This window comes from Moschus berezovskii, chromosome 1 (genome assembly GCF_049115385.1).
Source record: "Moschus berezovskii isolate FMDL1 chromosome 1, NW_MosBer_1.0, whole genome shotgun sequence".
Taxonomy (NCBI): Eukaryota; Metazoa; Chordata; class Mammalia; order Artiodactyla; family Moschidae; genus Moschus; species Moschus berezovskii.
The window spans coordinates 25,066,261-25,079,330 of record NC_142460.1 but is presented as its reverse complement, the minus strand read 5'-3'; the positions used below and the strand labels follow the sequence as shown (position 1 = coordinate 25,079,330).

General features: G+C 43.6%; 1 protein-coding gene across 11 annotated transcripts in view; it reads left to right on the top strand.

Annotated features, from left to right (window-relative positions):
- BACH1 (BTB domain and CNC homolog 1) overlaps window positions 1-13,070 on the top strand; it is a 151,512-nt gene that overhangs the window by 21,196 nt on the left and 117,246 nt on the right. For 10 of the 11 annotated variants that reach the window (XR_016037332.1, XR_008685324.2, XR_008685322.2 and 7 more), the window contains exons 2-4: window positions 5,134-5,427; window positions 9,187-10,524; window positions 12,104-12,310. Coding sequence is in view for 8 of the 11 variants with exons in the window: in XM_055421628.2 (XP_055277603.2) it covers window positions 5,194-5,427; window positions 9,187-10,524; window positions 12,104-12,310 (1,779 nt within the window). In the remaining 3 variants the exon portion in view is untranslated. Of the gene's footprint in view, window positions 1-247; window positions 536-5,133; window positions 5,428-9,186; window positions 10,525-12,103; window positions 12,311-13,070 lie in introns of those variants that run through there. The other variant, XM_088835930.1, reaches the window with a different exon arrangement.

Genomic DNA, 13,070 nt, shown 5'->3' with positions numbered 1-13,070 from the left:
TTAACCTTGTTTGAAACCGAGACCCAACCCAGCAAGGCTAAGCAGGTTTGCCAAAGCCACATAGCCAGTAAGGGGCAGAGCTGAGATTTGAACCCAGGTGCTGTATGATTCTAGACCCTGTTCTGTTAGCCAGTGGTCTTATGTTCTCAGTGTGTGAGGTCATGGTCCATTATTGGTTCGTAAAATTTGAGTGGATCACACTGGATTTTTTTTTTTTAATAGAGTAGAATTGCTTTGCTGCTGCTGCTAAGTCACTTCGGTCGTGTCCGACTCTGTGTGACCCCATATACGGCAGCCCACCAGGCTCCCCTGTCCCTGGGATTCTCCAGGCAAGAACACTGGAGTGGGTTGCCATTTCCTTCTCACTAGTAAGGATAAAATATTGCTGTGTGAATGTTTGTGTCACTTTTTATTTTACATAATTATATTTGTACATGTGTGAGCTGGTGAGGCCTTGCAAGAGGATAAACAACATTTGTCTAGGCAAGAGCCAGTGTGGCCTGGACTGGAGTTGTGACGGGACAGATGGACACAGGTGGGTCTTCACTGCAAGGGACAGAGGCACTGGGGCTTGGGAGGAGACTGGACCCCAGGGCCGAGCGTGGGAGGTCTCAGGGCTGAGGCCCAGGTTTCTGGGAGGAGTCAGGTCAGCCCACTTAAGAGAGATCGTCCCAGGTGGCTGTTTGACTCCCTGATTTTCTAGCTTCTCTCAGCTGCAGCTGTTGGAACTTGGTGTTGGCATACGGCCCAAAGCTGTAAGCTGGCCATGAATTTATGAGGTAGCCTGTCACCCAGAGCTGTCTGAACAAGGAGACTGAGCCAAAAATGAGCTCCTCTTGAGGCGGGCGGTGAGCAGACTAGCTGGAGCAGCATGTAACTGCTTGATGACATGTGGGCCGATGGCAGCTCTGTGGGGATTGGGCCTCGCTTGTCTTAGGGGAGAGTCCCTCTCCATTTAGTATGTGTTCTTCAGTGTCTTTCAGTACAGTTTTTTTTGTAATTGAGGTAAAATTGGTATATAAACATTATATGCCAATTATATATATAACCTTCAGGTGTTCCCCATTACAGTTCCACATCTGTATACATTACATGGTAATCACCACCAGCTGTCTAGTTACCATTCGTCACCACGCATACTGGTGACCCCTTTCATCTATTTTGCTCATCCTGGACTCCATTCCCTTCTAGTAAGTAAAAGTGAAAGTGTTAGTTGCTCAGTGGTATCTGATTCTTTGCAACCCCATGGCCTGCAGCCAGGCTCCTCTGTTCATGGAATTCTCCAGGCGAGAATACTGGAGTGAGTTGCCATTTCCTTCTACAGAGGATCTTCCTGACCCAGGGATCGAACCCGGGTCTCCTGCTTTGCAGGCAGATTCTTCACCGTCTGCGCCATCGGGGAAGCCCGTTCCCCTCTAGTAAGCAGCAGTCTAGTCTCTGTGTATATGGATTTTATTTTGTTTAGTTTGTTTTCTTTAGACTCCATATATGAGTGAGGATCACACGATAGTTATCTTTCTTCATCTGACTTATTTCACTTAACGTTAAACTGTCAAAATGGCAAGATTTCATTTTTTTATGGCTGAGTAGTATAAATGTACTTCACTTCTTTATCCATTCATCCATTGATGGGCATTTATGTTATTTTCATATCTTGGCTGTGATAAATAATACTTCATTGAACATGAGGGTGTGTATGTTTATAGTTGGTGTTTTCATATTCTTTGGATTAATATCCTGAAGTGGAATGGTTGGATTATACAGTAGTTCTGTTCTTCATTTTTTTGAAGAATTTCCGCAGTTTTCCATGGTGGTTTCACAGATTATGAGGGTAGGATTTATGTAGTTTTATATCATCATCAGGGCAGATGATAGGACAGAATAAGAAGGCTGGGGACTTGTCCAGGGACACTGCAAGGCACATGGTCACTGTTGAATCCGGCTTGGCTAGGGAGGTGGGCAGCCTTGGATAAAGTGGAGGGCAGTGGTCCCTGCAGTGCCACACAAACTAGAAACTAGATACACAGTTTCATTGAACGATAGCTCCTCCCTACTACTCTTAACAACAGTTCCTTATGTTGATAACTGAAATACCAAGACCGATTGCGAAAGGGAATTTACTACCCTTTCAATGTGGGCACAACCCGAAAGTCAAGTTAGTCCTTGGACGTGGTTTTCGAGTTGCCATGATTTCATGTGGTATGTTGAATCAGTAAATAAATGATAGGTTGTGATCGTTGACCTTGGGAAAAGTTTAACCACATCGTCAGAGATTTTTTCATTGACTGTTTCTCAGGAACTTAATATTTCAGCTATAATGAGCACCTTAAAAATGAACACATAAGTACAATAGAACTCATAGATGCATGTCTTGTGTGGTTACTGAGACATCGTGTCTTTGAGGTGGAATTCACCTATGATTGGGGCTTCCCAGGTGGCGCTAGTGGTAAAGAACCCGCCTGCCAATGCAGGAGATGTAAGGGACGCTGGTTTGATACCTGGGTTGGGAAGATCCCCTGGAGGAAGAAATGGCAACCCACTCCAGTATTCTTGCTTGGAGAATCCCATGGACAGAGGAGCCTGGAGGGGTACAATCCATAGGATCGCAGAGACTGGGACACAACTTTGGGTCTGGGCTGTCTGGATTTAGTATATTTTTTATTTCTCCTTTCATTTTTGTTTGGCGTATAACAACTGTGAACAAAGTAATGTTTATTCAGTCACGGAACATTTGAGGACTTTCATGTTTCGGGACATGAGTAAGGTTCAGAAGAAAAACAGGGATCACCCTGTGGGGAGCTTGTGGTCCCTGGTCAGGAAGATCCCTTGGAGTAGGAAATTGCAGCCCACTCCAGTTTTCTTGCCTGGGAAATCCCATGGACAGAGGAGCCTGGCAGGCTACAGTCCATGGGTCACAGAGTCAGACACAATTTAGCAACTAAACGACAATATATATTGGTGCTGTCTTTTTTTTTTTTTTTCTGGTTCAGTTCTGTTCAGTCCCTCAGTCGTGTCCAACTCTGTGACCCCATGGACTGTAGCCCACCAGTTTCCTCTGTCCATGAAATTCTCCAGGCAAGAATACTGGAGTGGGTAGCCATTCTGTTCTCCGGGGGATCTTCCTGACCCAGAGATCGAACCCAGGTCTCCTGCACTGCAGGCAAATTCTTTACCGACTGAGCCACCGGGGAAGCCCATAGTTGTTTGTGTGTGTGTAGGTATATATGTGATCAAGAAATTTTTGGAGGCTACTCTGTATTAGTATGGGCCTCCCAGGTAGTGCTAGTGGTAAAGAACTTGCCTGCCAATGCAGGAGACATAAGAGATGCGGGTTTGATCCCTGGGTTGGGAAGTTCCCCTAGAGAAGGGCATGGCAACCAACTCCAGTATTCTTGCCTGGAGAATCCCATGGACAGAGGAGTCTGGTGAGTTACAGTCCATAGGGTCGCAAGGAGATGGACATGACTGAAGTGACTTAGCAGGCATGCATGCACATATGTTAGTATGTCTTTTTAAAAATACACATTTTTGATAACTTTCTTTCGTTTTAGCATTTTGAGAAAACCAGGAGTTCCTCTGTGTGGTAAACCATCTTGTTAACAATGGAGTAGTCCTATTTGTTACTTACATTTTGTAGTGTTAAGTAAGACTTGTTATGTAAAGAGATGCATTACTAAGATCTGGCCTGGCAGACCTGAGTCTTTAAATCAAGGAAATCCTCTTCTTCATGTTGGAGGAGCTTTGCCTTTTGTACAGTGTGTCCCTTGTTCTGGAGCACCACACCCTCCTGCCTGCTGTCAAGTGTTGGGAAATGCGGGACGCAGAGAATGTGGAGTGCTATGTTCCACCGTTTAGCCCAGCCCAAAGTGTGACCTCTGGTGACCTACACGCTCCCACTGATGCCACCCAGAAACTTCTCAGCCTTACCTGTTTGCTCATTGGAGCTGTTTTCTCTGTACAAAATGCCTCTTTTCAGAGCCATAAAGTCCTTGCTTCAAAAGGTCTTCCCTCTACTTCACCCGAAAAATGTTTCCTATTATTATAAAAATTGCTTTTCAAAAATCTATATTAAATGAAGTGAAGTGAATAAATGCTTCCAGGCTCTCAGGAGCCTTTTTTCTTTTAAAAGGTTTCTTTTTATTATGTGTAACATAGGCAAAATTGTTTGTCAGTACAGTTTTAAGGAATTTCACGTGTTCTGATTCTTTCCATTGCCAGATCACCTTGTTTCTCCACAGTCATAAATCTTCGAGATGAGATAGCCCTTTAAACATTTAAAAAAAAATTTTTTTTGCTGAATCTACAGTTATCATGTCTGTCAGCCTACAGTTCTTTTAGTTGGGCCTCTTTAATCTCCAGTAGAATACGGATACACTTCAAAATTGTCCACCTGTAATCTTTGGGATCCAATTTTCTCAGGCAGTTTACTTTAGTACTGTGTTTAGGGTCAGAAGATGAAGCTGCTGAGTTGTGAATTTGAACACTCTCAAAAAATGTATTAAGTTCAAATCACATTCACTCCTAAGCTATCCTGCCCTAGAACAGTACAGATCATTGGGGTATGCCAGTACCTTTTTAAAACCAGTCACCCAGGTTCTCAAGATAAAATTTCTAAAAAAAGAAGCCATCTCTGTTCCATGCCAACATTAAAATTAGAGTGCTAAATCAATACAGCTGATCATTTAAAAGCTTCAGATAGGAGGGGAAGCATCAGCTCCGTAGTCCTGGATGCCTAGGGTACGGTCATCAGTGCACACCCGTCACTTGACCCTGAGCCTGTTTAGGTGGAAGCGTTTGTTTTCATTTGGGTTTTAGTGATGAGTATTTTATGCGGGGCTTCCCAAGTGGCTCAGTGGTAAAGAACCCACCTGCCATTGTAGGAGAGGTGGGTTCGATCCCCGGGTGGGGAAGATCCCCCCGGAGAAGGAAATGGCAACCCACCCCAGTATTCTTGCCGGGAAAATACCCATGGACCGAGGAGCCTGGAGGGCCCCAGTCCATGAGGTTGCAGAGAGTCAGACACGACTGAGCAACTAAACAGCAGCCACGTGTTGATGGCTACCTGCCGGGGCCACCGGGACAGACCTCTTTCCCCAGCCGTTCTGTGAGTGACCGCGGCCTGTGTCTCGGCAGGGTTGACGACCGTCAGAAGCATGCTCTCTCGGACCCTCCTGACGCCGCCCCGGACGCAGAATGTGGCTGGGTGAGAACGCGGTGTTCGCCTACGAGTCGGCAGTGCACGGCGCGCACGTGCTGCGCTGCCTGGACGAACAGCGGCGGAAGGACGAGCTGTGTGACGTGACGGTGCTGGTGGAGGGCCGGCCCTTCCGCGCGCACCGCGCCGTGCTGGCCGCCTGCAGCGCCTACTTCCACGCCCGGCTTGCCGGCCCTGCCGGTGCTGAGCCACGCATCACGCTGCCCGGAGAGGTGGGAGAGTTCGCCCCGCATTGATGCAACCAACTAAGTCTCCCCTGGTAGATCCCGTTAATGCAGAACGCCGTCTCCCGGTCATCCCTTGCCTGTGCTTCTGCAGCTGCACGTTTAACTTGCTTTGTAGACATCCTGGCATTTTCCATGTCAACTGGTTCACTTTATATTTTTGGCCGCACGCACTCCAGTACTCTTGCCTGGAAACGCCCATGGATGGAGGAGCCTGGTGGGCTGCAGTCCATGGGGTCGCTAAGAGTTGGACACGACTGAGCGACTTCACTTTAACTTTTCACTTTCATGCATTGGAGAAGGAAATGGCAACCCACTCCAGTGTTCTTGCCTGGAGAGTCCCAGGGACCGGGGAGCCTGGTGGGCTGCCGTCTTTGGGGTCGCACAGAGTCAGACACCACTGAAGCGACTTAACAGCAGCAGCAAGGCAGGCAGAATTGTAGTTCCCCTACCAGGGGTCGAACCCCTGTCCCCGACAGTGGAAGTGCAGAATCTTAGCCCTTGGACTGCCAGGGAAGTCCCTGAAATGATAACTTTGGATGTTAGTTAATATCTGTTGGGCCATTGAATAGCTGGACCCTCTGTTATGTTTTAATGAAATGCCTCACCAGTGGATAGGGGCATTCGGAGAGGTCGCACACCTGGGTGGGACGCCCCCTTTGGACCTTTTTCTGTGATGGACAACTGTGACAGGGATTAGGGTCCTCTCAAGCCTGCATTTGGTTATGACCGACCTACCCTCATGGACAGGGGCTGAAAGGGAGTTACTGGGCACAGCCTCCCTGTGCTGCTCAGTTTTACTGTTTTAACTCTGAGTCCGAGTTGCCAGATTTATTAGTTTTTCAAACCAGATGTTTTAGAATTTGGAGGAAGCCTAAAAGAGTATGCTTCCAGCCTCCTCATTTTGTCTACAGGTGGCTGTTAGGTACTCCAGAAGGGTTCTCTCCTTTTCTTCCTTCTTAAGATTGAGACAGTGTGTGGGTAGAAGAAAGGTGATTTTGTGTCTTATTTATAGAGCCTTGTTCTTACACACTTTTCCCCCCAGGCCTATCATGGAGCTCATGCACCTAGACACTTAGGTTCTTGTTACCATCCTGCCTCTAAGAGATGACTCTCGGGACAGGAGTACTGGGTACACTGACTTTTTTTTAACAGTTTGTTTGGTTTCATTAGTGACTACAATTAGGAGAGTTCTGAGCCTTGTGGCATTGGGACACACATTTTGTTCATTGTTGTATCTGACAATTTTTGACACCATGGACTACAGCAGGCCAGGCTTCCGGGTCCTTCATTGTCTCCCAGAGTTTGCTTAAACTCAGAAGTCCATTGAGTCAGTGATGCCATCCAACCATCTCATCCTCTGTCGTCCCCTTCTCCTCCTGCCCTTAGTCTTTTCCCAGCATCAGGGTCTTTTCAAATGTTGTTCGCATCAGGTGGCCAAAGTATTGGAGCTTCAGTTTCAGCGTCAGTCCTTCCAGTGAATATTCAGGGTTGATTTCCTTTAGGATTGACTGGTTTGATCTCCTTGCAGTCCAAGGGACTCTCGAGAGTCTTCTCCAGCACACATTAGAAGTTGTTAAAAGGAATTTGGACAAAGTATGTAGAACCTGTGTGTGTATGACAGGTTTGTGTGGGCTGTTCTGTGATGACACTGAGTCTACAGTTTAGCTTATTGCTGGTCATGCATACATACATCCATGAAATGGTAGCTACAGGTTGTCAGTTCTGTGGCAGAAGTCAGAGCAAATAATACAATACTAAGGCAGTGGCAAGAAGGGCCAGCTATTGGTCAGCCATTGTTCTTTAACAAGTAGCAACACAGAGAGACCCTTTGCTGCACTCTCCTCAGTTTTTTCCAATGGTAATATTTTTGCAAAATTGTATATCACAACCAGGATTTTGACAGTAATACGATTCACCCATCTTAGACTTCCCTGGTTTTACTTGTACTAAATTGCCTATGCTAGGAAATTCTATACAGTTTCATTTCCTGGGTGGATCCATGTATCCACGACCACAGTAAGGAAACTGAACAGTTTCAGCACCCACCTGAGAAGCCCTTTTGTTGCCCTTTTGTAATCCCACTCACTTCCTTCCTGGTTTCCATCCATACTCCCTCACCCCCTCCCTCCATTCCTAATCCCTGGCAACTGCTAATCTGTCCTCCTTTCTTAAAGTTTTGTCATCTGAAAAATGTCACATGAATGGAATCATACAGTAGGTGACCTTTTCAGTTCAGTTCAGTCGTGTCCAACTCTTTGCGACCCCATGAATCACAGCACGCCAGGCCTCCCAGTCCATCACCAACTCTCGGAGTTCACTCAGACTCACATCCATCGAGTCGGTGATGCCATCCAGCCATCTCATCCTCTGTCCTCCCCTTCTCCTCCTGCCCCCAATCCCTCCCAGCATCAGAGTCTTTTCCAGTGAGTCAGCTCTTCGCATGAGGTGGCCAAAGTATTGGAGTTTCAACCTTTTGGGATTGGCCTTTTTCCTCTTACAGTAATTTCTCTGAGATTTATCCAAGTCTTAGGCATCTGCAGTATATTCTTTTTTATTGATGAGCATTCCATACTGTGGGTGTACCAGTTTTTATTTAGCTGTACACCTATTGAAGGAAATCAGGCTAATTCCAATTTGGGGCTGTTACAAATAACATTGCAGTGAGCGCTTGTGCAAGATGAGTTTTCATTTTTCTGGCGTAAAAGAACAGGAGTGCAGTTGCTGGGACATATGGTGGTTGCATGTTTATAAGAAACTGCCAAACTGGTTTGCAGAGCGGCTGCACCATTTTACGTTCCCACCAGCAATGTGTGAGTTTTCCAGTTTTTCCACATCTTCACCAGTATTTGGTGTTGCTATTTTTATTAATTTTTTTTAGCGATTTAAAAGCTAATTAAGTATGCCCAGTTTAGCGGGTGTTTAAGAGGATCACAGAAAAATTTTATCTTGATCACTGTTACCGGAATTCAGTGATTTACAATTAATTTCTGTGTTTTGCGCCTAGAATGAAACTTTCCATGCCCTCAGTAGGTGTCATCTGCCCCTCTCTCTGCAGAGGCAGGTTCAGTGTGAATGTACAATTTTGAGCTTAAAGGTTTTATTAGCTAGAGTCCTTGAATTTTTGCTGAGACTGTACTAGGCACAGTGATCTAGTCACGTAGATCACTTTGTAAATCTGAATCTTTAAAAGTTTTAGTAGAAACTCTAAGATAATTGATAATTAACCATTTACTGTCCACCATGGTTAGGAATACTTTCATTGCTTTAGCTATATTGTTCTCCGGCCTTGAATATTCCCCTGAGTAGTCTATCACAGTTGAGGAGTTGTTTGGAATATGGTAACCACATGGAGCTAGGATGGCAACAGACCCCAGCACTTGAAACAGTGTGTTGAACGTTTATCCATGTTGCTTTATTCCATAGATGTCCTCTTTCTGCTAATGTGAAAAGTTGTGGTAATGTTTATATCTTTATCTCAAATGAGTAAATCATACTCCATGGATCATCTTGAGTGGAAATCTATAAAGTGGAGGGTGCGGTCCCAATGAACAGGATGTGAGAAGCAAGCTTTTCTAGATTCCCTTAGCTTTACATTTCTGAGAAGAATATTTTTTTCTCACCAAATTAAAATCCCTGTTTTATAAGTAGTACAAAGAGGTTTTCATCTTGCCACTTTGACGCTTCTCTCGTCCTCATCTGCTAGACAGCTCTTCATGTGATGTGTTTGTGTTTGTGTATTAACAGGTGACAGTTAAAGGATTTGAACCTTTAATTCAGTTTGCCTACACCGCTAAACTGGTACTCAGTAAGGACAATGTGGATGAGGTGTACAGGTGTGTGGAATTTTTAGGCGTGCCTGACATTGAGGAGTCCTGTTTTCAGTTTCTCAAATACAAGTTTCTGGACTCCACCGCAGACCAGCAGGAATGCCCCAGGAAAAAATGCTTCTCCTCGCCTTGCCAGAAACCAGACTTTAAGTTTTCGCTTTTGGACCAGAAGGATTTAGAAATCGATGAGGTGGAGGAATTTCTGGACAAAAAAAATGTCCAAACCCCTCACTGTAAACTGCGTAGGTATCAAGGCAGTGCAAAAGAAACTCCTCCTCTGCAGGACAGTGCCAGCCAAACATGTGAATCCATGTGCTTAGAAAAGGACGCTGCCCTGGCTCTGCCTTCTTTATGCCCCAAATACCGAAAATTCCAGAAAGCGTTTGGAACTGACAGAGTCCGTACCGTGGAGTCCAGCGTCAAAGACATTCAGGCTGCTTCTGTTCAGCCCCATGAGCTGTCGGAAAATGAGTGTCTAGGAGGAATCCAGGACTGTGAAGACTTACAGGTGATTTTAAAATGTGAAGAAAGTAAGTCAGCGATGGAACATGAAGAAGCCAAAAAGAAAGATCCCGCTTCCCAGGGCTCATCTGAAAAAACAGAAGCGACTCCCTGCCCCCCCAATTCTGCAGACCACCACGGGCTCTACTCTCTGTCTCTCTTACACACGTACGGCCAGTACGGTGACTTGAACTTGGCTGGCATGCAGAGCACGGCAGTGTTAACGGAACAGCCTTCGTCGGGTTCCAGTGTACGAGAAGAGAAGGCTTTCGGTGAGGGTCGAGATGTGAAATCAGACTCCGGCCCCGGGAAGGAGAGTGGCCTTGCCGCGAGTGATCTGAGCAGCGTGGAGCGAGAGGTGGCGGAGCACCTCGCGAAGGGCTTCTGGAGTGACATCTGCAGCGCGGACTCTCCCTGCCAAATGCAGTTGTCACCTGCCATGGCCAGAGACGGCCCAGAGCAGAACTACCCCCAGAAGCGGTCTGAGTGTCCCTGGTTAGGTATCAGGATCAGCGAGAGCCCGGAACCGGGTCAGAGGACTTTCACGACTTTGAGTTCTGTCAGTTGCCCTTTTATAAGCACTCTGAACACTGAGGGCTGTTCCAGCAGCCTGGAAATTGGAACCGATGACTACGTTTCAGAGCCCCAGCAGGAGCCTTGTCCTTATGCTTGTGTGATCAGCTTGGGAGACGACTCGGAGACGGATACCGAAGGGGACAGTGAGCCCTGTTCAGCCAGAGAACAGGAGTGTGAGGTGAGCGGGAAAGGAGTGTGTGCTCCAGTCATTGTTTGGCAGCTGCCAGCTGGGCTGAATGTGTCCCTCCTGTTGTGAATGTGATCTGGCTCAGGGAGGGAGAGGAAACCCATACCACCCTATGATACATACCAGGAGTGAGTGAGGAAGTTGGAAACACTGCTGTGTTCCTTTATTTCGAGTAGGTGTATTTGTTCTGTTAACTGGGGAGTGGATTCCCGCATTGGCCGTGTAACTGTTTAAATCAAGTGCCAGGTCCTGAGAGGAAAAAGAATGATTCTGTAGTCATTTGATGATTAACTCCTGGTTAAATACAGCATATATTCAATCTTATTCACTGCCACAAGGACGTCTAGACGTGGGACTTAGTCACTTAGCAATGACTTAGCAGTGACCAGTTGCAGGAATGTGGCTTCCGGCCCAGAGTTTTCTTTATACTAGTTTCTCATAGCTATAATTTTTTTTCTTATTTTCCCTTAGTCATTTCATCTATTAAAGAATGTCCTAATAATTTAGCATGAACTACATGTAACCAGTGTGTTATTAATCATACTAATCTTCATCTGTGTACTTTGTGTATAAATGTTGGTATTTAATAGATGTTTTTTGTAAAACTTGACTATAGTTCTAGTAATAATAAAGACTCATTAGTTCTTTATCATACTCTTTGGTTTTATACCTGTTAGATGACATAGTTTGAAACAAGAGGTTTTTTCCCCCTTGGCTTTGGAAGGAGGTGTTGATTATTAAATTTAAGAAGTAATATGTAAGCATGAAGTTATATATATTGATTTTTATATGACATTTGTAAATGCAGTGCTTGAAACTATGACAGAGTGTTTAAATGAAACATTTAAGAAATTTTAGAATATTTTATGTAGCTAATTTCTGTAAGCTTGAAAGACTAAGTCGGTAGCCAGAGAAACTGACAAATGTTTCATTTCTTTCTGATGATTAAACTTTCCCACAGTATTATTTTTTAAAGATTATCTTATTATTATTATTTGAAATTTAAATATGTTGAAAATGACTATAAAGTATTCAAGGTTTTTCTAACCATTTCTGCATTGGGAAGTAAAATGAATTATGTGAAACTGCCATTTTTCTGACAGAAAAATAAATTTTCAGAAATGCCTTAGAAATTATTTGTGTTGTTATACACAATATTAAGTCAGTTCTACACAGTAATAGAAGTCAAAGAACAAAACAATTTTTTTGGTTTGGATAAAAATACATTTAAAACACTTTAGAAAATGCCTTAAAGATCTCTATGGGGTACTGACATGCCCTAGCAAAATAATTTAAATTCTGTTTTTTCATCATAAGTACATTAATATTTGTGTTTATGATGTTTGATTTGCGAAAAAAATCTGCTTCTCAATTTGTTTTCTAAACCCTCTCAAAATAGAACAGAAATAATGAAGGGAAAAAAAAGCATGTGTAGAGATTGGGAAAGATGTTTTTTTTTAAGTCTTAAGTAAAGTTCCCTGGAAAACATAGATGCTTATTTTCCTCTTCCTAGATTTAAGTAAAACCAAAGAATGCAGCAATAATTGCTAATGTTTATTTCACCTTCTAGGTAAAATTGCCATTTAATGCACAACGAATAATTTCACTCTCTCGAAATGATTTTCAATCTTTGTTGAAAATGCACAAACTGACTCCAGAACAGCTGGATTGTATCCATGATATTCGGAGAAGAAGTAAAAACAGAATTGCTGCACAGCGTTGTCGCAAGAGAAAACTTGACTGTATACAGAATCTTGAATCAGAAATTGAGAAGCTGGTGAGTCTAGAAGTTTCTTCTTATTCTAACAGTTCATTCTGTCTTTCTTTTTTACAGGAAATATCTATTTCATTATATCCCAAGTCAGATATAATGTTCAATTATTTTAAAATTTGCCAATTAATATTAAATAAATTATGTGACATTTTCAGAAAGATAAGGAGATAGAAAAAAGAAAGAAAAAGATAGAAAAAGAAAAAAGGAGATGAGGATTCTCATAATTTTACCTCAGCAAGTGTTTTATGTATATAGTGTCATACTGTCGTATGTAAGTTGAACTATTTCTATGTGTCTTTTTAAAAGGTGGTTTATAGATTAAAGATAATTTCAATATCTAATTCTGGTGGTTGAGTAAAAATGAAAGAAACGATAAAACACTTTAATCTCTTTGTGTTGAGCTTGGTGTCTGTAAATGCTAATGTTTCAGTTGTTGGTTTTAATGAACCAGTAACTTGTTTTGGTTGATAGCAAAGCGAACCAGCCAACTTGAGTCTTTCATCTAAGGGAAAAAATTCATGTGCTAATATAAATAGAAAATTTTAATACCTAATGAGATCCTCAGGGGTAAGAATGCCTACTTTGTTACATATTATTTTTTATTCCAGCATCAAAACACAAATTAACTAAAAAATGGGTTAATTTTCACCAGTGTTTCTTTGTATGGTAGTGGTTGGTATTAATAGAGAGAAGCGTTGTGTGAAGAAAGGTAACTGACAGTGCAGGCCAGCTTAAGCTAAAACCGTGGTCAGAGACGACTGCA